Source organism: Centroberyx affinis, unplaced genomic scaffold (genome assembly GCF_046629955.1).
Source record: "Centroberyx affinis isolate AG114_WGS23_722 - 3 ecotype Tasmania unplaced genomic scaffold, CSIRO-AGI_Caff_v1 ptg002837l_1, whole genome shotgun sequence".
NCBI classification, from domain to species: Eukaryota; Metazoa; Chordata; class Actinopteri; order Beryciformes; family Berycidae; genus Centroberyx; species Centroberyx affinis.
The window spans coordinates 1-27,621 of NW_027280979.1; the positions used below are offsets into that span (position 1 = coordinate 1).

General features: G+C 40.3%; 1 protein-coding gene across 1 annotated transcript; it reads left to right on the plus strand.

The window, feature by feature from the left end:
- Nucleotides 1-33: 33 nt before the first annotated feature.
- On the plus strand, nt 34-25,895 carry ift88 (intraflagellar transport 88 homolog; the record flags this gene model as incomplete). Its single annotated transcript, XM_071536161.1, is given in 20 exon segments — nt 34-123; nt 2,126-2,174; nt 2,177-2,231; nt 3,258-3,593; nt 5,109-5,186; nt 5,867-5,953; nt 6,771-6,870; nt 10,193-10,279; nt 10,445-10,631; nt 11,644-11,752; nt 12,544-12,694; nt 14,204-14,319; nt 14,772-14,824; nt 15,177-15,242; nt 15,380-15,486; nt 19,227-19,296; nt 20,877-20,894; nt 21,146-21,196; nt 24,524-24,637; nt 25,198-25,895. Coding segments are annotated over 20 exon segments (2,046 nt in total), but the record flags the coding sequence as incomplete, so codon positions are not given.
- Between the last annotated feature and the right edge of the window lie 1,726 nt (nt 25,896-27,621).

Below are 27,621 nucleotides of genomic sequence, written 5' to 3' on the forward strand. Positions count from 1 at the left end.
CATGCGTAACTTACTCTAGGCTCTTGAAAAAGCCAAGAGGCAGGGAGGAAGGAGAGAGCGCTGGTGAGACAGAGGGAGCAGTCTGGAAATGCCGACCACATCAACTTAGACCTCACCTACTCTGTAAGTAACCTGGATAAATCAGTGTCATCTCTTCTTAAAACTCACTTTCCTAGACTTGCTTTTTATGTAATGATGCATTATTAAAGGAAAAATCCACCCCAGCATACTCTCACACTGTTATATATATCATCAGTCTGTGAAGTTCAATGCATTTCGGGAGTAATTTTGTTGATGAAGTTTTGTAATTTACTTCTTTGTGAACCCACTTTCTCTCAACCTGCCTCGTCGAGTTCTACTTCAGTTATTTCCTACGTTTCCCACAATGCAGTAACATAATAAGAGCAAGAGAGCGAGAATTATTCCAGTCAGGGAAAAGTGAGAGTCACGCCCCTTAACTCAACATTGTGGCTGCATTGCATTCTGGTCTCTGAGAAAAATAGATCACCAAACAGCAAAATGTGTCCATAACCTAACATCACTAATAGGGTGGATTTTTCCTTTAATTTGCATTTGATCGTCTTTTTTTATGTGTTGCTTTTATGTTCTTGCCTTGCTTACCTTGATGTTTCTCTGAACAGGACAACTGGCTGTCTGCTCGCAGTTTTCTACTCAGGCGTCAGACATTGGAAAGTATAGAGGGAGACACAGCAGGGAAAGTTCTGTCAGGATTTGAGCCTTGGTTTTGGCTCTGGAGGCGGTGGACTTAACCACTCAACTATATGGACACACCCAGATGAGACAGATTAGATTAGATTGGTTTCTAAACTATGAATCAGTAGCTGAAATGGACAAACCTCTACTAGGCTCTAAGTTTCAGGAATACTGTGTTTTAAAGGAATAGTTCACCCAAAAATGAAAATTCTGTCATCATCTCCTCCCCCTCATGCCAGTTGAAACACAGGTGAAGTTTGTTCATATAACACACAGGGAGGCTGCAGCACAACTCCATAGCAGCCTTCTCCAAAACAACTGAAGTCAGTGGGGACCAGTTCTTCAGAGTTCAAAAAGACCTACAGTATATTTACACCATCATTTAGTGCAAATCTTAACTACAGCTGATTGATTTGCAACAAATAATGGTGTATAGGTCTTTCTATTCACAGTGTGATTGTTTGGCTGTTTTTGTTTGGAACTCTAAAGAACTGGTCCCCATTGACTTCAGTTGTTTTGGAGAAGGCTGCTACCAAGTTGTGCTGGCAGCCTCCCTGTGTGTTATATGGACTAACAAATTTCACCTGTGTTTCATTTGGCATGAGGGTGAGGAGATGATGACAGAATTTTAATTTTTGGGTGAACTATTCCTTTATGAGCTTGATTCTCAGACTCTGAGGCAAAAAATCGTATTTGTGCTCTCGGCTAAAAATGTTTCGAAACTCTTTGAATTAGGGCTGGGCGATATGGTTGGAATCAATTTCAAAATAATCATAACAATATTCTTAACTATATGTATTGTTTATTGATAAGGATCCCCATTAGCTGTACACAAGGGTGTCAGCTGTTCGGTCCCACTAAAACACAATAAACATCCAAATCAAATGCACAAAGCTTAAAACCAGGATACAATAAAATAAAAATTAGGAGCACTTTGTCATGGGCCACAGCATGAAAGACAAGCAGAAAAGCATGTCATGATATGATATTGAACCGAATGGTAATGTTAGGAAATTTTCAAATAATATTCCTACCATACCTCATTTTTTAGGTGTAATTCCCAAACAAAAACTGTTTTCAAATAATATTGCTTAACATTTTTCATACCTCATTTTGTTTTTAGTTTTTAAATAAATTTGTCTTGTTCTCATCAGTTCAGACAGCAGAACTGCGCGTCATGATATCCCAAAATCACCATGTCATCACAATATGATTCCACTGAAAGATGATAAACGATAATATAAAATTATCACCCCAGCTCTACTTTGAATAGATGATTTCATTATAACATGACAATTTTTGCTTCTTGTCTGTAACCATAACAATGTGTGGTTAAAACACACATTGCTGACTTCATTGCCCTGCTGCTGTTGGTTGATGAAGAAACGCTGAATGTTTCTGTGCGGTCCAGGTTCTGTTCAACCTCGCCAACCAGTACGCGAATAACGACATGTACCCAGAGGCCTGAACAGCTACCAGGTCATCGTGAAGAACAGATGTTGCAGTAACGCAGGTGAGAGGAGCTGATGACGGGAGCATCAAGTTAAAACATGAAAATCAACAGAAGCGATCTGTTGGATTAGGGCTGGGGGCAGTATGGTTGAAATCATATCACGATAATCGTAAGGGGTTTCTTCAATACCGATATATATCACGATGTGGCTCACATACGCAAAACCACATGTTAAATAAATGAATGTTCATCCCATTGAACCGAGTGGTAATGTTAGGTGTGATGTAAGACAAAACAGAAATTTTCAAATAATATTCCTTAAAGAAAAAAGGACTTTAGCGAAGATCATCTTTGTCTGATGAAGAAACTCGATATCGATACAGCTGAGTATTGCAATATTTTTTTCCATGATACTGTATCGATTTTCAGCCCTCGTATCGATACATTAAAAAAATTATTCCTGTTTTAACGGATTTAAAATGTCCTTAAATTTCCCTCAAATCCCTTTGAATGAAATAGTTTGACTCAATTTGTCCGCTGAGTTATCAATATAATGTGATGTACATTTAGACTACCCAGGTGGTACACAGCAAGTTGTATTTTCAGCTCTATTTTTAAATTTCAGTAAATTATGTAGAGTATTGCACTGTATCGCAATATGTATCGTGATACAATCGTATCGTGACCCATGTATCGTGATACGTATCGTATCGTGAGGTCCTTGCCAATACCCAGCTTTAAAAGTACCATGCAAGTGTAGACGTGTGTGGGATTATATTTCTTTTTTTTTAAATGATACTCCTTAAAATGTTTCATACCTCATTTTGTCAGAGTTTTTAAATAAAATGTGCATTTTATCATCATTTTAGTCATGATTTTTTTTAGCAGAATTGTGTGTCGCAATATCACAAAATCTCCATGTCATCACAATACGATTCCACTAAAAGACGATAAACAATAATATTGAATTATCGTCCGGCCCCATGTTGGACTATATTGGACAGCTGCATACTGACCGACTCGCCCGTGCCCCCCCCCCCCCCCCCCCCCCCCCCCCCCCCCCCCCCCGCCTCCCTCTGCCCCGCAGGCCGCTGAAAGTCATCATGGCCAACATCTACTTCAAACAGAAGAACTACCCGAAAGCCATCAAGTTCTACCGCATGGCGCTGGACCAGATCTCCAACGCCCACAAGGAGCTGAGGATCAAGATCATGCAGAACATCGGCGTGGTCTTCGTCCGCATGGGCCAGTACTCGGACGCCATCACCTCCTTCGAGCACATCATGAGCGAGAGCCCCAACATCAAGACGGGCTTCAACCTCATCCTGTGCTACTACGCCCATCGGGGACAGGGAGAGGATGAAGAAGGCTTCCAGAAGCTCATCTGCGTCCCTCTGGGCATCGACATGGACGACAAGTACATTCCCCTCCAATGTGAGTCGTATGATTTATTTAAGTGGTATCTTCTTCGTTCAGAAGTTTTTATTTTTATTTCGTTTTGACTTTTTGTTTTCAGTTCGGTTTAGTTTTAATTAGTTTTAAGCGGGTTTGCTAGTTTAGTTTAGTTTTTATTTTTTGAAAATGCTTTTGAAAATAGTGGCCGGTAGTCAATTAAAAGCCGGGTCTCCGATAATATCCGGGGCCGTGGTCGTCACAAACAAATAAAAGGCCGGCCCCCAAATACAGGCCGGGAGAGAAAAACAAAGGAAAAAACAACGGTGGATACCGGTAAGCTCCTGGTGCCTGTTATAATGTTACTGTAGTTTGTAGTAACGTACAAGTGCCACAAGATGGCAGTGTGCCACAAGATGGCTCGGCCGGCGGAAGTCTCTGGAGCGTGCTGTCGTCGATTACCGTAATTATCGGCATTGCAGTAACAAAAAAACGGCTACCTAATGAACCCCAACAGAAGCAGATCAGAAAACAAGGAGGCTTCGTACTAAAATATGAGCAAATATACTTATCAAACAGAGGGAATTAGAAATAAAGGCCTGTCTCTAATATAAGCCTGCTTCCAATAAAGGCCTGGTACCCTCTGCAGTTGAGGTAAATAAAGGCCCGGGCCAATATTAGAGGAAATACGGTAGTTTTAGTTTAGTTTTTATTAGTTTCAGTGTTAGTTTTAGTCTTTTTGTAATATGGGGTATTTGTCAGGGGCGAGATTCAAAAATTCAAAATACTAGGCTTATGTATGAAATAAATTGACAAAGACGAAAATTAAAGACATGTTTTCTATAATTTTAGTTTATTTTAGTTAGTTTTGTAAACACACAATACAGTTTCAGTTAGTTATCGTTTTTTTGTAAAGCCTCGTTTTTATTTTTATTTCAGTTAACGAAAATGTTTTTTCACACCTAGTTTTCGTTATTGATAATAACCTTGATCACCTGTCAATCAAACAGTGTGGGCGGAGCTTGGATTTTCTGTTGATGCAGTTTGAGTTTCTCTTCTCTTTGTCTGTTCAGCCATGGTGGCTATCACCATGGAACTACCCAGTTCTTCTTCTTCTGTTGATTCCAAACAAACCGGAAATGTAAAACGCATCACTTCCTGTGCGGCAGAGGATTTTTCCCAGGAAAGAGCTACCAGACACTGGCTGTTTAGAACAGACAGTGGAGAAGATTTATGAACTGGATATAGGTTGAATGGAATAGGTTGTTTTCTATCAGTTGGTGATAGGGAGTTGCAAAAGTGACATTTATTTATATGAAAATGTTGCAGATTATAACTTTAATAATGTCATACTCTATTGAACCCTGTAGGTAAATTCTCTTTTCTCTTCTCAGACCTAACACTGATTCACAAAAAATGACCAAATTTCATTTTCAACCAAAATTGAAGTAACTGCCTCTTCTTTTGCAGGGCAGTACAGCCCATATACTGAACCTATATTCACTCTCTCAATATCCTGCATCCTAATTCTTATTTCATCCTATCATCTCTTACAGGATGACACTCGCACAAACATGGTGATCGAGGCCATTAAGAACGACAGGCTGCACCAGATGGAGAGAGAGCAGTAAGAAAAATCTCTCATCAAAACACACTGTACTCTTTAACAAAACACAGACACACTCTCTGTCTGTATCTTGTAATTCAATTCAATTCAATTCAGTATGCTTTATTGGCATGAATGTCAGATGAGCGATATTGCCAAAGCGTCAAGGATAATACAATTCAATAATGAGATGGAAAAAAAAAATACAATTCATTAAATAAAATAAAATAAATAAATAAAAACAACAAGAAAATGGAAGAAAACAGTAAACACATGTTTTGTGTTTGTGTTTGTTCGCACGTGTGTGCGCGTGTGTATGCGTGTGTGTGTATGCGTGCTTGTGTGTGTGTGTTTGTGAAAGATTGTTTGATGACTAAAGATTGGCCAGGCCGATCTAACTTTCCAATTAGTCCTTAGACCACTCTGTATATATGTGTGTGTGTGTGTGTATCATAGGTCTACTGTATATAGAAGCAATTAATGTTTGTTTAGGTTCAATAAAGAAACAATTAACAGCAATATATTAATAAAAAAATAAAACCGTAAGTGTCAAATTTAAAAAAAAAACCCCAAAAAAACACAAGAAGTGGAGAAGTAAAATTAAAAGGCAGAGTGTGAGCTGTGATCTTTTATTTATCCCGTTGATTGAGTGTTTAGTAAATGTACCATTCATTTGCTGGATTCTCTCCCTGTCTACACAGAAAAGCCCTTGCTGAGAAGTTCATCATGACCTCAGCCAAGCTCATCGCTCCGGCCATTGAGACTTCCTTCGCCGCTGGATTCGACTGGTTTGTTGTTATGTTTTTTTCCCCCCCATATCTCAACACCAGAGGGCAATACACAGTGGAATAGGACTTCAGCTCCATGACAGTCCTTGAAGAGGATTTTTACACCTCATCTTTAGACTGTTCTTTCATCTGCTGGCCACAGTGGGCGGTGGAATGAAAACTTTAGTTATTTTACTCTCTAAATTGTTTTGGAAATATAGAAAAGAACCAACAAAGGCTGGTCAGTTCCCTGCCAAAGCACCCAGCCACAGTTAAAAATGCACCACCATAAACTGATAGTTGGTGTTCACTTTTATTATGTGATTTGTCTATTCTGTTTGTTTTTAACGATTGTTTGTACTTTTAATAGCGTCCCTCAAATTTTTTCATTTATTTCTTACCTCAGTTTATTGTCTAAGAAAACCATCATGACACTGAAACACATTGTTAGCAACATAGGGCTGCGAGATAATTCAGTATTATCGTTTATCATCTTTCAGTAGAATCATATTCTGATGATATGGTGATTTTTACGATATCATGACACACAATTCTGCTGTCTGAACTGATGATAACAAGCTAATTCTGTTTAAAAAAAAAATGAGGTATGAAATATTTTGAAGGAATAGTATTTGAAAATTTCAGTTTTGTTTAACATCATGCATAACATTACCATTCAGTTCAGTGGGATGAGCATTAATTTGACTATTTGTGATTATGTGTGATTATATGTGAGCCATATCGTGATTGGCCAAGTTTAGATTAAACTTGCCAATCATGCATTCTATATTTGACATTAAATAACAAATGAGTTAAGTGTTATGTTGTTGTTTTTTAGGTGTGTGGACATGGTGAAGAGCTCTCAGTATGTGGAGCTGGCCAACGATCTAGAGATCAACAAAGCCATCACCTACCTCAGACAGAGGGACTGCAACCAGGTCAGTGTGTCTGTCTCACCGACTGACAGGGTAATACCACTTCATTTAGGAATCTATATTTGTCACTCCAGCACTTCTGATTTTTGTCCACATGAGTACCCTTACTTCTTATTCCGTACCGCCACCTCCTGGTACGCCTTAGTTGAATGAAGAGAGTATCTCCGTATGAAAAAAGTGCGCCATAGACTTGACAGGGCTTCATTTAAGCAGACAGCATCCTACAGACTGAAGGCAGCGCTCCAAACTGCAGCCGAAAACAAAGCTGCATAGATCAAGTGAAGAGGTGTCACTCGGGCCCTAAATTAAATAGCCTCTTGTAATTACGTGTTCTGCAATATTAAAACCATTCTACTGATGTTTTGCCCCGCAAAGGCAGATTGTAAAGAATATAATGGCTTACATTCTGATGCAGGACTTTGTGGGCAAAACGACAATGGCATGATATTAACTGTGTAGAAAAAATAAATACATTTATATTGTGAGCAGAGTGATGCCTCTTCACTTGATCTGATGGAGCAGAGCAGTCAGTGGAGGACAGGGCCGTTAAAGTGTCAATCATGAAGACATTCATGGTAATCAAACGCCAATATGTCCAATCAACACTACTGGTCAGGTGCCGATAGAGAGAGAAAAGAAAACAGAGGATGTGCAAGCACAAATGAAAGGTATGTTATTGCGCCAAGGAGGAATAAATGTACATAAAAAGTTACATAATGCTAGTTTTCTTATATCATGACTGTCAACAACAAAAGGTCAATATAGCTTTGTTGCCACTGCCTCCAAAAAGCACAGACAGCTCTGTCCGTCAGTTACATAAAGACAATATTGGCCTCTGTCTATTTGCATCAGTCAGTATGCTTGTAAGTATGTAATCTTTCTCTGATGTAATCTTTCTCTGATATTATTACAGCACTAACCCAGCACATTTTTCTGTGTTGATTTTTTTTAAATGGCAAGGTAGGTTAGGACTAGTTGTTTTGCAGCTAAACTGACTGCAGTCTTGTTTCATTTTCAGTTGGTCTTATTGTAGCATATATGCAATATTATATTTGTATGTAATGAAATGCATACAAAAATACATTTGAAGTGGGATATATCACCATATAATTTACCATCCAGCAAAAGAGACAAAATTGGCTAACATTTGGCTGGAAGCTGCTGGTGCAATATTTGAGAACATGCACATTTTTCCCAAAGTCTTAAATCAGAATTTCAAAAGTAAAGTTTTCAAGTTAATGCTTAAAATAAAAACTGAATACATAATTTACTTGCAAAGGTGTAATCTAATTACATTTGTAGAGTTTCATTCCAAAATGTGCTATCCATTTAGGGGAAAAAACAGCTAAAACTTTGAAAGAGCTAAAAACCAGAGAGCTAAAACTCAAACTTTTCTATCTTTTTTTTTTCAACATTGTATTTCTGTACAGCTGTTGCCTGGCTCTGTTGTTCATGTATGGCCGTTTCCCTGCTGGAGCTGTTTCAGCAGTTCAGACTCTAATTTTCCTCTTCTCACTCCTTCCATTCACTCTTGTTTTCCTTGTTTCCTCTCCATCTGCATGCCTAAGGTCGAGGTATGTGTGCCTTCTGTTTCTGTGTTCACATGTAGTTTGTGTGTTTTTTGTTTGTTTTTTGGCATGAAAAAACTACTCACAACAACAACACTACTCGAGCATGCATGTTCCAAAGAGCAGCAGTTGTCTAGAGAGGTTAGAGAAGCAGTTGTTGGTTTGAATCTCTGGACCAAGTAGAAAGATCTGGGAATGAATCACCCTCTCCCCTTCCTCAGTAACTAGCATTAATGTGCCTTTGAGCAAGGCATTTAACACAGTTCAGTTGCTCCAGTAGAAATAATGGAAGACTGTTTCCATCTGTATGTAGCTGGAAAAAAAATAACATTCCCTGGATAAATACATTTTGAAAAAACATCAGTTCGTGTATACTCTCACAATCTAACTGATCCTCCTTGCACTCTCTGACATTATGTCTGATTAGTAAAGAAGCATGTATGTATGTATGTAGCTCTCACAGGAAGTAGGGCTGAACAGTTAATCAAAATTTTATCGAAATCGCAATATGACCTACTGCAATTTTCAAATCGCAGGAGGCGCAATATTTGCTAAAGGTGAAATGTGTGTCAAAATAGCATTTTAAATTAAATATTGTGGTGCTGCAGAGATGTCCTGGCCTACACATCATATTCTACAGACAGAAAACATCTTTGTTTGGTATAGATCCCCGTAAAAATCATTTTAATATGTTTTTCAGTGAAAATGAGAATAATGATGTAAAAATTATCATTCCCTCTAATATCGCAAATCATATTGCAATTGCAATATTAGTCAAACTAATCGCAATTAGATATTTTTTCAAAATCGTTCAGCCCTAACAGGAAGTGGGGGTGGTGTAACCTGCAGCATCAGTCCAGCTGTAGCCTAGCTAGAGAATAACAGGGGCTGATGTGAGGGTGGTTTGTTAAAATAATAACTTAACTGATGATGGTAATTGCTACTCTGCTGGGTAGGGAAATGTAATTTGACATCAGCATGTCCCCTCTCTCCCTGTACATAGTACAGTAATACCATGTAAATACTTCAAATGAAAATCTCCTGAATACATAATGTACTTACAAGGGTGTAACAAGCAATTACATGTGAGGGTTTTCATTTCAAAATGCTATATGTATATTTTTGGGGGAAAAGGTGGTTGATGTTAATCACTGAACTGAAATATTGTGTCGTTCATCACTCAATATTATTTCAAAAATGCAGATGATTGCATCCTTTGGATGTCAAGTTTTCCAGATAGCTAATAACTTAAATAATAATTAATAATGATTTTTAGTTTCATGCTGGACATCACTTTGTTAGAGTAGGTGTCATAGTTTTCAAATGGTGAATATCTCATTTTGGAATGAAACTCTTCATTTCTACAGTTTGTATTTACCTACTACATAGGTCTGGAAATGTATGGAAAAAGAATTTGGTAATTTCCAGGCACAAATTGAACAAAAAGGTGTGATAAAGCATGGAAAAATATTGCTATACTGTCCTAATATACATATGACTACACATATTTGTTGCTATGAAGTGATATGGCAGAGTTATCATACTGAACACCAAAATCTTCAACTCAAATCAAGAAATTAAGATCTGGAAAATGTATGGAATTTTAACACTGAAACTGTGTAGGGACCCTGGTCATCACACCTCTGTGTGTATATTATATATCAGGGAAACTGTCATGTACTTTTCCACTAAGTACCTATGCAGTGTTACTGTGTTAATACACTGGGATGAAGCCACTGCTCCTTGTCTCCTACCAGGCTGTGGAGACTCTGAAGACGTTTGAGAAGAAGGACAGCAGAGTGAAGAGCGCCGCAGCCACCAACCTCTCCTTCCTCTACTTCCTGGTGAGGCCCCGCCCTGCTAATTGATATTCATCTCCACATTTATAAACAGGAATATGAATAACTTTGTGCGTGTATTGTGAAATAATAATAACTTGAAAAGCCAAATTTCTTTAAAGCTGAAGATGTCAAGTGCACGCTCCTCCTCTGACCTTTGACCCCTCGCAGGAGAAGGACTACGACCAGGCCGACCGCTACGCCGACCTCGCCATGACCGCCGACCGCTACAACCCGGCCGCGCTCATCAACAAGGGCAACACGGTGTTCGTCAGGCAGGACTACGAGAAGGCTGCCGAGTTTTACAAAGAAGCTCTGAGGAACGACTCGTCCTGCACCGAGGCCCTCTACAACCTGGGTACCATCCACTTCTGAGATATAATACTGAATAACAATACAGCGAGTTCCTTTAGAGAGCATAGCAGGCACAAACGATAAAAAAGAGGAAATTTAGCTTTGAATGATGTTAACTTTTGTTGGTAGCTGGTGAATGTTTTTTTTTTCTTACAGTATATTTATTGATTTCCAGAGGGTCAGACAATTAAGGATGAACAAGCATGATAAAAATATTTACCCTCTTTTCCACCTTACCCTCAACACCGAACACATTCTCCACACACACAAGAACCAAAAAATAGTCAAATAATCAAAAATGAAATAAATTTAAATAAGAAATAAATAAGAAATAAATAATAGAAAACAAAAATAAAACACCAAGACAAAAGGTTAATGCAATTAGGTATAACAAGGGTAATCAGGCATAATGATGGGATAATGGCATATTAAACAATAAGACCTACATGGAAATGTACCTCGAGATCTCAGTCCATGCTAGTCCGTAGAGACCACTCCGAAGGGCCTGGGCCCCGTCCTCTCCAATATAGTCCAGAAAGGGGTCCCAAATATGAAAAAAACGTAAATGGTTTGTCCTTGAGCCAGAAGCTTATAGCGTCTAAAGGGATAAGTTCCATAACGCTCCGAATCCATCGCGAAACCGTGGGGACAGAGTCTGAAATCCACTGAAGAAGAACACATCCTCCTTACACTAAAAAGAAGCACCTTAAGCAGCTTCAGTGAAGAGGGGCTAAGGTTGAATGCTACTGAATGTATTCCCAGAATGCAGAAAATAGGTTCAAGGACCAGTTTTCTCTTCAATATAATATCAATTTCTTTACACGAGCTGGTGAATGTTTTGAATTTTGTCTCTCTTGTTTCATACTGGCCTTCTAAATATTAACCTTGTGACAATAAATGCTGTCATATCACGACAGGATGTCCAGTGTAAAAGCTTGAATGTTTAGGAATGCAGTTAGATTGGCCATAGAGTCTGAAAAGTACACCAGTTGATAGACCGTTCCCTCCTCCTTCAGGTCTGACCTACAAGCAACTGAATCGTCTGGAGGAGGCTCTGGACTGCTTCCTGAAGCTGCATGCCATTCTGAGGAACAGCGCCCAAGTCATGTACCAGCTGGCCAGCCTGTATCCTACTGATGAACAGTGTGTGTGTTTGTATATTCAGCATGTGTGTTTGTCACGGTACAACTAGTGAAGACTGATACTTTATCTGTTTGGGATTCAGTGGTCCAGGAGCAAAAATAGACCTGTAACTCATTTTGGCTCCTGACCCATTTTGGTCTCTGCTAGCTCTGTTCAGTCCGGCTGAGTCTAGCTGTGTTATGGTATTATTTGGTTTGCATGCCATTGATTAGTCAATAAGCCAAAGAACAGCAGGGGTTTGAAAGTAACGAGCACATCTCACTCTCTCATCTCTTGAATGAACATTTAATTTCAGCGCTAGAGTGAGAGAACAGAAAACAAAAATGACCTGGTTCTAGAAAGTGGAGACGAAGCATAACAAAGCTGTAAAATATGTGCATGTGCTTCTACATCAGATTATCTGAGAGTGTGGATGTATATATTAGTGTGTGTGTGGACGTACAAGTATAGCTCTTATAACATCTTTTTAGTCAACTGAGCACATTATGATCTTTTTCAGCAACACCCTGCTTCACATTTATACACATTTATACACACATTCACACTTGGGAGCTGCCCAGTACAACCACAGTCTCCTGCTGTTTGCCACTGCAGCAGATGAGGTTAACTGCCTTGGCTGTCATGGGAGGGGAAGGCTGTACTCATATTTTTCCACACCCACCACATTTTCTCAGGCAGCCCAGGGGAATCAAACCAGCAACCTTCCAGTCATAAACCCTCTTTCTCTATCCACCCGCACATGAGCCAGTGTCGGTCCTTGACTGCCCGCCCAGCTACGAGCTGCTGGAGGACCCCCAGCAGGCCATCGAGTGGCTGATGCAGCTCATCAGCGTGACGCCCACCGACCCGCAGGTCCTCGCCAAACTGGGAGAGCTGTACGACAGCGAGGGAGACAAGTCCCAGGCTTTCCAGTACTACTATGAGGTACAGCGGGATACTGAAGTGGATTTAGTTTGCGCACTGACAAAACATAGTGACGTGATTGAAAGCACCTTTGATAAAATATAATCATATCGTCTCAAAACTAAAACTAGCGCCATATCATCCACGTGACCAAATCGGATTGCCACGTCTTTACTGAGTGCTACGTATGGAAAGAGCCTAGTATCGCTGGTCAAAAAAGGAAGCCTCTTTGCACGTCATGGTCATGCATATGTTAATTATATGTAAATCGTATTATTTTGCTCACATAATAGTTATTTGTAATTATTTGAATGGAATGGTTTGGATGAGGAGTTAAAACAAAGTACATACATAAATCAGTTCAAGAAGATATACAAAAAAAATATTTTTAACATTTTTTTGTTTTTTTGTTTTATTTTATTGACATCGGGTGGATATTTGAGTTGAACTTAGAACTGGACCAGTTGTTTATAAATCGTATTGGGTTGTACATAGAATTGGGATAGTTGTTTATAAACTGTATATAAGAGTTTACGGATGAGTAACTGAGAAAGGGGTAGGAAAAAAATAAGTGTATACTTCTTCCTACTCCTTTTTGAACATGTAATATTTAATTTGTGTTGTTTATGAGAATTTGTTTATTGAGTTTGTTGTATAGGTTTATTGTTTGTTAACTTATGTTTATTAGTTCATTAGTTTATTAGTTTATGAGAATTTGTTTATTGAGTTTGTTGTATATGTTTATTGTTTATTTCATCTTATTGTTCTTGTTTTGCTTTTATCTGTTTTTTTTACATGTTCGAAATAAAAAAAAAAATGTATTAGTATTAGTTAGCCTGCAAATCAAGGCTGCGCCCAATTCAGTAACAATTCAGTAACAATCAACTCCCCCAAATTATTGTAGCACATCTAAGATCCTTTGACAGGCAGTGTGAAGACTTTGCACAAAGAGTTTGTCCATTCAGAACGGATGCTGTCTCACTTCAAGTTGCAGCATCGTCACCAGCAAGACCAGTGAAAGCTGCAGTTAGAATGGAATCAGCCTCGGTGGATTAGTTTTAGAGTTTAAGCACACAATTTGTGCTTATTGGTGATGAAGGGGCTGTTTGCTTGGCAGTTTTCTTTTCAAGGACTTGTTTGCACCACAACTTAATCTGTATAAATTTGTTAGTGAATAAGATGAAAACTCTGCGCTCTTTTCTCAAGCAACTGCAACACAGTCTTAGGTCCTGAGAATCAGACTCAGAACCATAGATAGGTATAGACAGAGGTTATCTTAAACTCTTGGTGTAGCTAACCATGTAGTATAGTGGTTTGTACGACACAATAGGACTGAGAGTGTGGAAAAAACTGAGAAATCATTTTGCTGGACTTTTTTGAACCCAACTCCTAACCTAACTGTAGAGCAGAGTGGGAAATAACCACCAGCTACCAATTAAATCACCTGTCCTTACCGATTTCTCCCACATTACAATATTGAATGGTGTTGTTGTCTAAGCAGTCTGTTGTCTAAGCTGTGTTTCTGTCCAGTCCTTCAGGTATTTCCCTTCCAACATTGATGTGATCGAGTGGCTCGGCGCTTATTACATCGAGACCCAGTTCTGTGAGAAGGCTATTCAGTACTTTGAGAGAGCCACACTCATTCAGTAAGTGACCACTAGTCCACATAGTTTAGAAGATAACAGCATGATATTTAGCAAGCCAAATGGAACTTTTTAAAATCCCTGTTAATCTTAGACAATTTATATCAAAGAGACTGCCAAACATTTGGGAGTCATTTTTGATTCTGGTCACATTTATGAGAGTCAAGCCCAAGGAGTTGTCTTCAGTCTTGTTTCTGTCATCTGAGAAATATCTGAAATGATGTCATTCTCTACCCTCTTCTTCTCCTGATTTAGTTAAAGTCATTCAAGTGTCTTATTTCTTCTTGTTTTGGCTGTTGTGACTCTCAGTATTCTTGCCTCAACCATAAAGCCCCTTCTCATCTGGAACTACTTTTTGTCTTGAATTAAGAGGAGAGATCATTTCACTCCATCTTTTTGTCAGTCTGTTTGTACTGACTTGTACTGACACTGTGTTTTTCTGCTGTGTTCCTCAGGCCGACCCAAGTGAAGTGGCAGCTAATGGTGGCAAGCTGCTACAGGAGAAGTGGTGAGAGACACTGTTCTTTACTTCTCAGTGGCTTTATTCCAGTTTATTAACCTGCATATTAACTGTATTTTAAGTACATAATAAGACTCTTAAGTAAGTATTCAAGGAAATATGATAGAATTGTGATTAATATGCTTATGGTGATTGAAATAATAGTGAAATTAAGCTATTCCTCATTTTGCTGGAAACTCCTAAAACCCAGTTTGGGAACCACTGACTTAGCCTGACTTTACTGAATTATCACTCAGTAAAGAGTCGACTGAGATGTCTTGAACATGGCTTCTTTTCTTCTTCTTCTTCTCCTCCTTCTTCTTCTTCTTCGTCTTCTTCTTCTTCTTCTTCTTCAACACAGGAAACTACCAGAAATCTCTGGAAACGTACAAAGACATCCACCGCAAGTTCCCGGAAAACGTAGAATGTAAGTCATCCTGATTGTGTAGAAAACTCTCAACAGGAGTTTGATGAACAGCTGATGATCCACCGAACAATGTGTAGAGGATACTAAAACTCTATATGTGTGTGTGTGTGTGTGTGTGTGTGTGTGTGTGTGTCCAGGCCTGCGCTTCCTGGTGAGGCTGTGTACAGACATGGGATTGAAGGAGGTCCAAGAATACGCCACCAAGCTGAAGAAGGTGGAGAAGATGAAGGAGATCAGAGAGCAGGTACGTCTCCACTGTCTGCCAGATGTTCAGTTTATTAAGAAATAATTTAAAAAATAATAATAATAATAATAAAAAAGCTTTTCCATTGTTTGGAATCAACAGAAGAAGAAGAACTGGGTAGTTAGCATGAGCAGCGATAGCCACCATGGCTGAACAGACAGAGAAAAGAGAAACTCAAACTGCATCGACAGAAAATCCAAGCTCCGCCCACACTGTTTGATTGACAGGTGGCATCTTGTTGTGTATTGCCACTTTAAAGACCGAACACACTGGAAGCCATAACTCACAAATCATTTGACATGTCTATTGTGCGCTGGCATCAGATTTAGATTGAACTACACCTTCTTCCAGTAGACCAGCTTGGTGATATAATATAATGTTCATATATGGTCATATCATACATCTGAGCAATTATAATAAATAAGCCGCTTAGTTTGCAGCCATATACTACAGGGCCTTCACCAGCGTTCATTAATCATCTTTTCCTCGTCCACGGCTTGGCTTCCCGTCGTCTTACTTTATTCCTGGACAACAACGCGCTGATTGGAAACATACATGGTGTCCTTTTTGCCACGAAATGGGTCAACGGTCACGGCGGTTTCCAGAAACTTCATGAAAACCAGCTGTTTCACTCCTCTGTTGACGCTCCAGAAATCAGGCCCGGGCTCAGAGCAGACACGTTCAAGAGGTTTGACGCGCCACTTGACACCGGGTCACTGAAAACAAGTTGTGTGTGTTTGGGAAAATTAGATTATAAGTACCGCAGGTCCGATGCTGTCCGTGAGTGTTTAAGCTCAAGTGTCCTACAATACATCTGAATGGAGTGGAGCGGTAAGTGGGATAATAGCAGCCAGGATGATAATTGTCCTCCTTTATCCTCTGATACTGGAAATTAACTCTTCATCATATTTTAGTTTTTCTGCAAAGCAAACTGAACTAATTTTAGTTTTTCTGCAAAGCAAACTAAAAAATTATGCAAGTGGAGAAATGTGCTATTTTCAAAACGAACTCCCAGCCCTTAGATTGTCATGTAACGTATATACAGATATGATTGGGTTAGGAAGATCTGATGCTAATCATTACACCCCCTAATATCTCCTTTCTTGACTTGCTCTTTTATACTCTCATCTTAAGTTTCTCTCTGCTTCACTCATTTTATCATTTTAAGGTCACAGGAATATTTTAAGCTTATTCTACTGTTTTAAGTTGATCTAGATAAGACAGCCAGCCAAATGCCCAAAGTATAGCAGAGTTTATATAAGGAGTAGTAACAGAAGCAATTGAACATTATAAAAGACAATAAAACAAAACAAAACAATTAAATACATTATAATAAACAACAAAACTGTGAGTTAAAACACATAACACATCTGACCCAGCAGAGAGACAGTCACAGAGACAAGGAGCAGTCAGGAAACAACCTGTAAAAAACAAGAACAGAGTCCAATTGACTTGGATACCATGTCTCTCACAAAGGCCTTAAACTGGTTAATTGGGACAAGTCTTAATTTTTTAGATCATTTTTCAGCCTGTTTTAACTAGTAGGTGCTGACACCATAAAGGATTTCTCATCTGTGGTTCTTAAACTGTGGTATCATCACCCAAAATGGATGACAGGAAGATGTTTTGGTGGCTCGCCCGCAAAACAAGAGAAGCAGTGTTTCCTTAAGCCTCGGCGTCAAAGGTCAGAGACTTGAATGTTTGATGTGAGTCCCGGGCCGGAGAGGTTTTAACGCAGAGACTCGGTCCAGGAGAGCGGAGCCGCGTGCCTCGGGGCCCGAGGAGACGCTCCTCTGAGCCAGGGACAGACCAGCAGGAACGACAGCTCAGCCCAATCACAACCAGCTGCTCCTGAATCAGCACCGAGAGACACTGCTGGAGCTGAACCCGTCCTGCTCAGAGGGGACAGAGAGAGAGAGAGACAGAGAGAGAGAGGAGGGGGGGGGGGTTGAGACTGGCAGAGAAAGAAATGGAAAGAGAGAGAGAGAGAGGAGAGAGACCTAGAGAAAGAGAGAGACGGGAACCTGAGACTGGCAGAGAAAGATAGAAAGAGACAGATAGAGATAGAGAGAGAGAGAGAGGAGAGGGGAACCGGAGAGTGGCAGAGAAAGAGACAGAGAGGGAGAAAGAGAGAGAGAGAGTTGACTCATTAATTCCAAACGTCTCCAAACTGAATGACGATGATTATTCCGACTTTGTCTGATGTTGTATCTGTTATGTTAATTGTTATGTCATATTAAAGTGCTAATGCATGCTGGACCACCTTGCTGCATAAACTTACATATTAATGAGGAAAAATGGCGGGACATCAGGCGGCTCAAGTGCCGCTTGTTTTTTCTTCAGTCTCCATCTTTGTCCCTCAGCCTCACTCTGGTGTTTCTGCACTGCACTTCCCACAGATCACCTGTCAATCAAACTGTGTGGGCGGGGCTTGGGTTTTCTGTCGATGCAGATTGAGTTTCTCTTCTCTTTGTCCGTTCAGCCATGGTGGCTATCACTGCTCATGCTAACTACCCAGTTCTTCTTCTGTTGATTCCAAACAAACCGGAAACGTAAAACGCATCACTTCCTGTGTGGCAGAGGAACAGACAGTGGAAAAGCTTTATGAACTGGATATAGGTTGGATTACGGATTATTATTTTAATTTTTGTATTGCCAATGCAAGCATTTTGAATTGATAGGAGAAAAGAATTAATTATATCTGAGAGTTTTACTGATTTGTTCATTATATATCCAGCCTCAACTAATCATTGACTTTATTTGAATGTATCTGCTTGACTTTTTTGTTCATTGTTACGCACCAGAAGCTTTATCATTTTTATTCAGTTGCATGCAGATGCTTCGGCAATGCTGCGCATCTAACATCCATGCCAATCAAGCAAATCGAATTGAATTGAGATAGGAACAGGGAGAGAGGAAGAGACAGAGAGACAGATGGAGAGGTGCAGGTTCACATCATTCCTCTTCTCACTCTCCACTGGCTCAGCATGGGAGGAAGACGTCAGCAGAATCCAACATGATCCCTCTGTTTTGTTCTAAGTGCACTTGTCTTTGTTTTTGCACCATAGAAACCCATCTGGTTGATTAAAAGCTGCTGTGGATGGTGGTCAAAGTACATTCCGAGTTTTTTGATGTGATTTTTGTCCTCATCTGTTGTTTACTGCCCCATGACTTCTGTCTCTCTCTCTCTCTCTCTCTCTCTCTCTCTCTCTCTTTCTTTTTCTCTTTTTTATTAATGTTTTTGGTCAGACATTTACACTGAGATAACAGTTACAGGGTTAGGGTTAGGTTTTAAAAGAAAAAAGTCTGCAGTCCAGCAATAACATTCAAATCTAGCCAGACGACCAACACAAAAACACAGAGCATCAAAATGAAGACAAAAAAAAAACAAAAAACAAAACACAACACCCTAGGAAATCTACATAGCATAAACAGCACATACCTGGTCCAATACAAATTATGCTAAGGTAGGTTATATCCAACAGTTGGGCAAGGAACAGGCCCCATCATTCATTAAACAGCTCTTCCCTCCCAGCCACTCTATAAGTAACCCGCTCATAACTTGCCATTGTACTTAATCCATTCTCTATCCATTCTTTAAAAGTGGATAAGGTGGAAGATTTCCAGTTGCGTAGAGTTATTCTACATCCTGTTATCATAGCGGAGCGGCACCATGATTTCTGGCATTTTGACATTTCAATATCTCTCTTTCTCTCGCTCTCTCTCTCTCTCTCTGTCAGAGGGTGAAGTCGGGGCGGGAGGGCAGCGCCAGAGGTCGTAAAGAAGGCAGAGAGGGCAGCGCCAGCAGCGGTGAGTCACACTGCACCATAACATACAAGGTTCCTACAGAGGTCTGCAAGGCCTGGAAATGTATGGAAAAAGAATATGGTAATTCACAGTTTAAGTTTGAAAATTAGCACAAAAACGTATGAAGAAACATTGTTGTAATAACCTGATATACTGTATGTTTTCTGTGGTTTTAGCCGCTCGTTATCTCACAACACAAACCAAATCTTCAAATTAAATCAAATTAGGGTTTTAATTAAAACTGTTGAGCAGTTGAGCTATCCTTGATGGTTTTTTAAACGGGACATGAAGAGATTTCTCTGGCTGAATCTTACTCAAGTACTTGTTTTTAAGATTGAATGAATACATCTTCCGTCTGGGCGGCCCCAGTGGGAATCAAACCCCAAACTGTAACAGTATTGGATTACAGGACTACAGGATCGCCTATGATCATTTCCGTCAGTCTTCATCCACATGCCTTCATCGTCATTTTCTGTCTTTTTTTTTTTGTTAATGTGTGTCACTGCTTCCCTCTCTGCTCCCTCCTCCTCCTCCCTGCTGTTCACATGCTGCTGCAGCAGGCGGCTCCACGCCCGTCCTCTCCTCTCCCAAGAAGGCCAGCATCCCGGGTATTCCTCCTTACTTCCACATGGAGTCAAGTAGAGTAGAAGGCTGTAGACGTGTGCTGTGAAACCCCGATTGTTTTTTAGCGCCCGCCCCCCAAGAGGGATTGTTTGGAAAATCCTGCAGGATTAGTGTAGGACAGATGTGAGGTGGGAGGGACGACAATTGCCAGCACTGAAAGTCTCATCTTACACATTAAAATCCTCATATTACACATGAATTTTCACATGAATTCCTGCATCCTGTCCTTGGCTTTTACTTCACATCACAGTGCCTTGGACCGGCCGTTTAACAGCAGACATTTTGTAAGGTTGAGTTGGTCAAATGCTAAATCTTCCTCCCTCATTTCTCTTTCTCCCCGTTAAATGATACATTCTAAATCCTTCAGTGGAGTGACAGTATCTGATAGGCTGGTAGGATGAGTGTGTTCAGGCACTGAGACTTCGGGTCAGTGGAAAACACAAACATTTCCAGTTAGATATCACTCTTCCACTTCAGATCCAGAAACAAATGGGGACAAATAGGCTTTTCTGCGCTGGCTCTGCCACTGGAAAGCTGGCTCATCAGCAGCTTCGAGGCATTTCAGAGACGAGCCAGATGAAGTAGCGAGCGGCCAAAAAACTTTTAACGAGCCCCAGCTTTATCTCTGCTGTGCAGCCGGAGGCCCGCGGTGTCCTGCAGTTCGGTTACAGCAGGCACCTGCTAATGTGTCTGCTGCTCCACCCTGCCAGGACCTCCATTACTCCCCAGTGGCTTGATGAATTAGATTAGGAAAATCTCAAACTTGTGTGCTTTTAATGTCTCATAATTGTCCAATGCCAGAAGTGAAACTGGATATGTTAAAAGGAACATTTGGAAGCTTTTCTGCATTGTCAGGCATGTTAGTTCCTTTGTTTCCCTGAATGCTTAGTATCAAGTAGTAGTATGTTCAGATGTTTTTTGATGCTAAATGCTTTTCTTACTTCCTTATGGCGCCTCAGATGTGGATATCAAAGCAGGTGAGAGGATAAAGGTTATAAAATGACTACAAAATGAGATCTCATCAGCACACATCACACACAGCAGATTCTTATTTCCCTCTGTGCCATATCTGATCTGCGCTGTTCTTATGTGTGCAATGCTTTACAGTACAACTCTTTCCCTTCATTCTTTCTTTCTGTCTCTCTGTTTCTCTCGCGCTCCCTTCCTCATCTGTCTTTTGCCTGTATTCCCTCTCTCTCTCTCTCTCTGCTTCCTCTCCGCTGCCCAGTCTCTCACTCTGAGACTAAGCAGCGCAGTCCGCTGCTGGACTCGGGCAGAGGTACGTGACGTTACAGCTCCCAAGATAACATGCAGCATGTAGGTTTGTAGGATTGTGCTTCTGGCCACTCGTGCATGAGGAAACTAGACAGCGGTCATTTTTATTTCAGGAATTTCTTACTTGTTGCCATTCCAAACAGAGTGCTTGACAAAGAAAACATACGTGATGATTCAAAGTTCAGAGTGTCAAACTGAGAAAAACGGCTTTAACGTTTTTTTCTTTTTACTGCCGAGCCAAAGGACTTGTTAAAGTATCTTTGAAAATGGGCTGTTTTGTTGACTTAGTTGTTAGTTCTATTGCAAATCCCCCTACCACTTAAAGGAATAGTTCACCCAAAAATGAAAATTGTGTCATCATCTCCTCACCCTCATGCCAGTTGAAACACAGGTGAAGTTTGTCCATATAACACACAGGGAGGCTGCAGCACAACTCCATAGCAGCCTTCTCCAAAACAACTGAAGTCAGTGGGGACCAGTTCTTCAGAGTTCCAAAAAGACCTACAGTATATTTACACCATCATTTAGTGCAAATCTTAACTAATAATGGTGTATAGGTCTTTCTATTCACAGTGTGATTGTTTGGCTGTTTTTGTTTTGGAACTCTAAAGAACAGGTCCCCATTGACTTCAGTTGTTTTGGAGAAGGCTGCTACCAAGTTGTGCTGGCAGCCTCCCTGTGTGTTATATGGACTAACAAATTTCACCTGTGTTTCATTTGGCATGAGGGGGAGTACATGATGACAGGATTTTCATTTTTGGGTGGACTATTCCTTTAAAACAGTGCATTTTTCATTACGCACTGACACAGCAGCATTGTCCTCAGGATAGTTTTGCACTGGTGAACACAGGTCAATAAATCCAATGTACAGTAAAGTGTTATGAGAGCAAACTGAGCTGCTTCAGGTTCACAGCAGCCCAGAAAGCTCCTGACAGGCTGCTGTGATGTGGATCTGCCTCCTCCTCCTCCCCTCCTCCTCCTCTCCTCCTGTCAGTGTTTACCCTGAGCGCTCTGGCAGACGGGGGAGGGAGCGGTTTGCTCACATCGCTTTCGGATATTTGAGAAAAACCTCGAACGCACCTGAGAGTTTTCCCTCTTTTCTGTAAAGTCTGCATATTTGCAGCGCTGCACTGTGTGACCCGGTGCGTCGGGACGGGACGGCCAGTTTGTTTTCTCACGCATCCAAAACCTGCGTCATTCAACCTGTGCTGCCCGACAGTTCTTTCCCTCACTGATCTATCTCATCTATTTTTGTCATTTTTTTTCTCTTCTGCGTTTTGTCATCTCATTTTTGTCGTCTTTTTGCGCCTGTGCAAATAAATACATTCATTCAAACTAGGGTTCGACAGATATGGGTCTTTGAAGGCTGTTACCGAGAGTGATATCTGTACTAAAGCTGCTGATAGCCGATATCTTGTGCTGAAATTCAATATATTTTACTTTTTTTTTTACTGTTTTTATGCTCAAAGCATTTTCCAAAAGAGTACCAAATGGCTTTTCGAAAAGAGAGTGAGCCAGAAAGTTGAGTCACTGGATCGATCAACAACACTATCAACCCCCCCAAAGATATATTCTGGTCATTGTGTGCTATGGAGGAGTGGAAACTTTATTTATTGCCCTTGTGGAAACTATTTCACACGATCAAGTTTGCAGCACTAGCTTCAAGTCAGGCTTCCAAACCTGTGTTATGTCATCCCTCTTTCCTTTCTTTCCCTTTCTGTGTGTTATGAAGCAGAAGTGCCATGTAGACAATGCTGGAAAAAAAAAATGTTAAGAGATTTCCATTTTCCAGTGCAGAGCTCAGTTAGCGTTGAGGGAGATGTTGGAGTGTCGCGCCTCCTTCTCCTTCCTGTTTTTCTGCTGTCCACAGTTTCCAAGGCTACCTGGCTGCCAGATGTTATCTCTGTCTGTCCTTCAGTCTGCTAGACCGCCCTGTCAGCCTGGAACACACACACACACACACACACAAAAAACATATTCATTACATTTTAGGCTCTTAGCTGGTTCTCTTACCCAGCGAAACTTACAGTCTTGCTCAAGGACCCACAGCTGTTGCAGGCATTGAACCTGTGACCTTTTAGTTACAGGACAGTCTCTCTATCTGCTAGGCCATGCTGCTGCCCCTTCACACACACACAAAGACACACACACACACACACATATATAACAACATACTGTCACAGTGAAAACCTTGTATCCCCAAAACGTCAACTTTAACTAAGACAAACAGCTTTGTTTTCAGCTGGACCATCATGTATTTTTGAGTTTATCCAATGTATTCTGAAAGGGTTTCATAAGACCAAGGGGTTGTAGATGTTTTTAAACCCACAGAAGATGATGTGAAACATGTGTGATCATTGCCAAATCGTGAAAAGGTTGAAAATTGCGCACAAACGTTTGGAAATACTGTATATGTACAAATATTGTTCAGTCCCAATAGACATAGCTCTACACAATCAGTGTAGTGTTTGGATCAGCTGCCATTTGACATTTGTGACATTTGTTGTGGTGCAGAATAGGGCTGGGCGATAATTCAATATTATGGTTTATCGTCTTTCAGTGGAATCATATCATGATGATATGAAGATATTTTAATATCGTGACACACATTTCTGCTTTCTAAATTGATGATGACAAGCAAACTTTACTTAAAACCTCTGATAAAATGAGGTATGGTAGGAATATTATTTGAAAATTTCAGTTTTGTTTGACATAACACCTAACATTACCATTCAGTTCAATGAGATGAACATTCATTTGATTATTTAACGTGATTTTGCATACATGAACCATATCATGATATATATTGATATCGAGAAAAATCCTTATGATTATCATGATATTGATTTCAACCATATCGCCCAGCCCTAGTGCAGAATAATCCTCTGCTGTAGAGTTACATGGCCTAGACTAGTTATCAGCAGACGTATTGAACACCGACCAACATCTTTAATTGCAATTTAGAAATGAAGGTCTGGAAAAAGTCTGAAAGTTTGAAAAGGAAAATGTGTAGGAGTCCTGCACATGTAACATATTCATGCACACACACACACACACACACACACACACACACACACACACACACACTTAGATGAGGTGAAAGTTGCATCAAAGAACTTCAGCAAGTCGGACTGATGTTGATCCAACCGTGAAACACATTGCAACATAACATCTGAATTCTAAATATGTGATGCTTTAAAAAAAGTCATGAGCCTGACCCGACTGTTCATTTGCTAATCTTGAGTGTGTGTGTGTGTGTGTGTGTGTGTGTGTGTGTGTGTGTGTGTGTGTGTGTGTGTGTGTGTGTGTGTGTGTGTGTGTGCGTGTGCAGACAGTGGTCACAGCAGCCAGGGAGCCAGCGCCAAGGGGGAGCGGCTGAGCTCCAAGCTGAAGTCACTTCCCGGTTCCCATGAGCCGTACGAGGCCAGCAGCCAGAAAGACCTGGGTGAGTCTCTCTCTCTCTCTCTCTCTCCCCATTTCCTAATGAGTAAAACCCAGAGGTGTGACCAAGTCAACTTTGTTCGAGTCTCAAGTCAGTCTCAAGTCTAAATGTAGATTACCAAGTCAAGTCTATGTCTTTAATGTCAAGTCTCAAGTCTAAATGTAGAACAGCAAGCCAAGTCAGAACAAATCAAGAGTCCAGTATCAATTTCATATCTTAAAGAAAACTAAATATCTAGGACTTTTCAATGCAATATGGTTTTAATAGGATAAAAACTTGGTAAGAGCATCATGAGTTTGATTTTTAGAATCAGTTTCAACTTCAATAAATTCAATCATTCCATACAAATTCAGAAAACAGAATTTAAATTCAGTCGTCTGCTGGAACAAATCTCATCACTTTCAATCTAAGTCATTTACACAAACACAAGATCTCAAGTCAAGACTTTAGAAACCTTTTCAAGTCATCAAAGTACAAGTCAAAGTCACCGGAACCCAAGTCAAGTCAAGTCTCAGGCAGTTAAAGTTGTGACTGTGGTAAAACCTTCCTCCTCTGCTGTGCAGATGCGTCCTATGTGGATCCTCTGGGGCCTCAGACGGAGCGACCGAAGACGGCGGCCAAGAAGCGTCAGGAGGAAGACGACTTTGCAGATGAAGAGCTGGGAGACGACCTGCTGCCCGAGTAGCTGCTCCACCTCCACCTCCACCTCCACCTCCGCCTCCGCCTCCACCGCTCCTGACACACTCACACAGGAACATCACAGATTGAAACACAGAAATTCAGCTAAAATGCCTTTGTCAGGGATAAAGACTTTTTTGGAACACACTCATTTATATCAAAGCTATGAAGGCCAGTTGGTGTCTTGCTATTCAGCTTCAGCTGTAAACAATTTTTCCTGTTTACCTCGCAGTGGTTTCCTTAAATCTGGGTCACGACTCGTGAAAAATCTGTTTTCCAGTTTCCTCACGTTTTTTTCATATCCGTACAACAGGGAATATTCCACTCTGTAAAAGGGATTAATGTAGGAAAGCACTCTTGTGATTGGGAGGAGGCGGTTCTGTTTCATCACCTGGGAACCTTCTGGAAACTCCAGCAGCTTTACACACCAAACTTCAGAGTAACCCGATCCATTTCAGGTCCTGGTCAGGTACTTTTTCACTGAGTACTTGAGTCAAGTCTGTTTATTTGCAATATAGTATTTATTCTAGTTTTTCTGGCTTCTTGTTGGTTCATTGTTTTGTGATAAATGTAGAAGTTTCTTGTCTAGTAAAACTTTGAATGTACTTGTAAAGCTATTTTCTACTATTAAAAAGTAAATATTTTTTATCAATTTAAAAATGAACTTGATCAGTCTGATTCTGAGTACAAAACCTACCACCTAATCGCAAATCATGCAGTCTACTGTATGTACATTTTGTACAAACAACCACACCAACAGTATGAGTTATTAATATCAAAGCAGTGGTGGAAAGTAACTAAGTGCATTTACTCAAGTACTGTACTTAAGTACAGTTTTGAGGTACTTGTACTTTACTTGAGTATTTCCATTTCATGCTACTTTATACTTCTACTCCACTACATTTCAGAGGGAAATATTGTACTTTCTACTCCACTACATTTATTTGACATCTTTAGTTACTAGTTACTTTGCAGATTTAGATTATTAATACAAATTATAAATCAACTAATAAATTATGATATATTTTTATAGTTTAAGCTACCCAGCAGTATATAAAGTAATTAAAATTAGCTCCACCTTTACCAGCTGCAACATTAAAGTGATGAACACATTAATGCATCAACAATTATTGTCCAATAACATGATATATATGATTCTGAAATGGGCCATTCTGCATAATGACTACTTTTAGTTTTGCTACTTGAAGTATATTTTGATTCTAATACTTTTGTACTTTGACTTAAGTAAGATTTTGAATGCAGGACTTTTACTTGTAACAAAGTATTTTTACACTGTGGTATTGCTACTTTTACTTAAGTTAAAGATCTGAGTACTTCTTCCTCCACTGTATGTAAGTGAAGGTTTTTACCATGTCAATAAGGGATGAAAACAGGGAATGTAATGGAGGATAAACCCAACTTACCCAACTTTATATCTGTAAAATAGAGTTCACAGACATCTTTATGGGTTAAAACCAGAGTAAATTGTGTCAGGTGTAAATTACGTGAGGATTAAGTCATTTAAGGAAAAAAAAATCTGAAATTCATCCAGTTTCTGGATGAAACCAAACGCAACATAACTCACCGGCTGCTGCCAGTCCGTCTGCGCTCAACATCTTGTTCTGATGACACGAAGTGAACAGAGTGTGTGCAGCCAGGATCCAGAGCAGAGCAGAGCCAGCAGTCTGTCTGGCCGTCCCATTCCCGGCAGGAGCTGCACTCACAGTGGGGAACAGAGGGATGACGGCTGGGATCTTTTTATTAGGAGGGGTGAGAGGTTGAAGACTGGACCGTCTGTCAGTATTCAAGCTGGATCTAGACTCGTGCTGAAGTGGATCAAACTGTCCCACTGGATTTTACGCACCGGTTTCCACCGCGCCGGGAGGGAAGGAAACAGAAAAGCAACATGCAGCAGGTGTGAAACTCTCTCCTCGGCGAGGTTTCCTAATTGGATTTTACAAACCAAGGCCAGTTATCACTAGTGGAGATTCTGTGGCCGCGGTGTGCCAAAGTGTTTCCCCTATAAACGCGTTTCCCCTGCGGTGCGTCTTCGCCTCCAGTTCAAGCCAGGAAAGAACATTAAAAAAAAATCACCTCCTTTTTGTGGATTGTTTTCCTATCGCTGCTTTTCAACACAACGTTTTCACACTTCACGGGACAGCAAATGAATTAAATGATCCTGCCAAAAGTTAGGCTACTTAACTAATTGACCAGAGGCACGTTTTTCTGTGATCTAAAGTTGGTCTTACTTGTCATTTATTACGCACATTTCCACCTTGGTAATCCCCTCGTGCGGTGCCAAACCACCA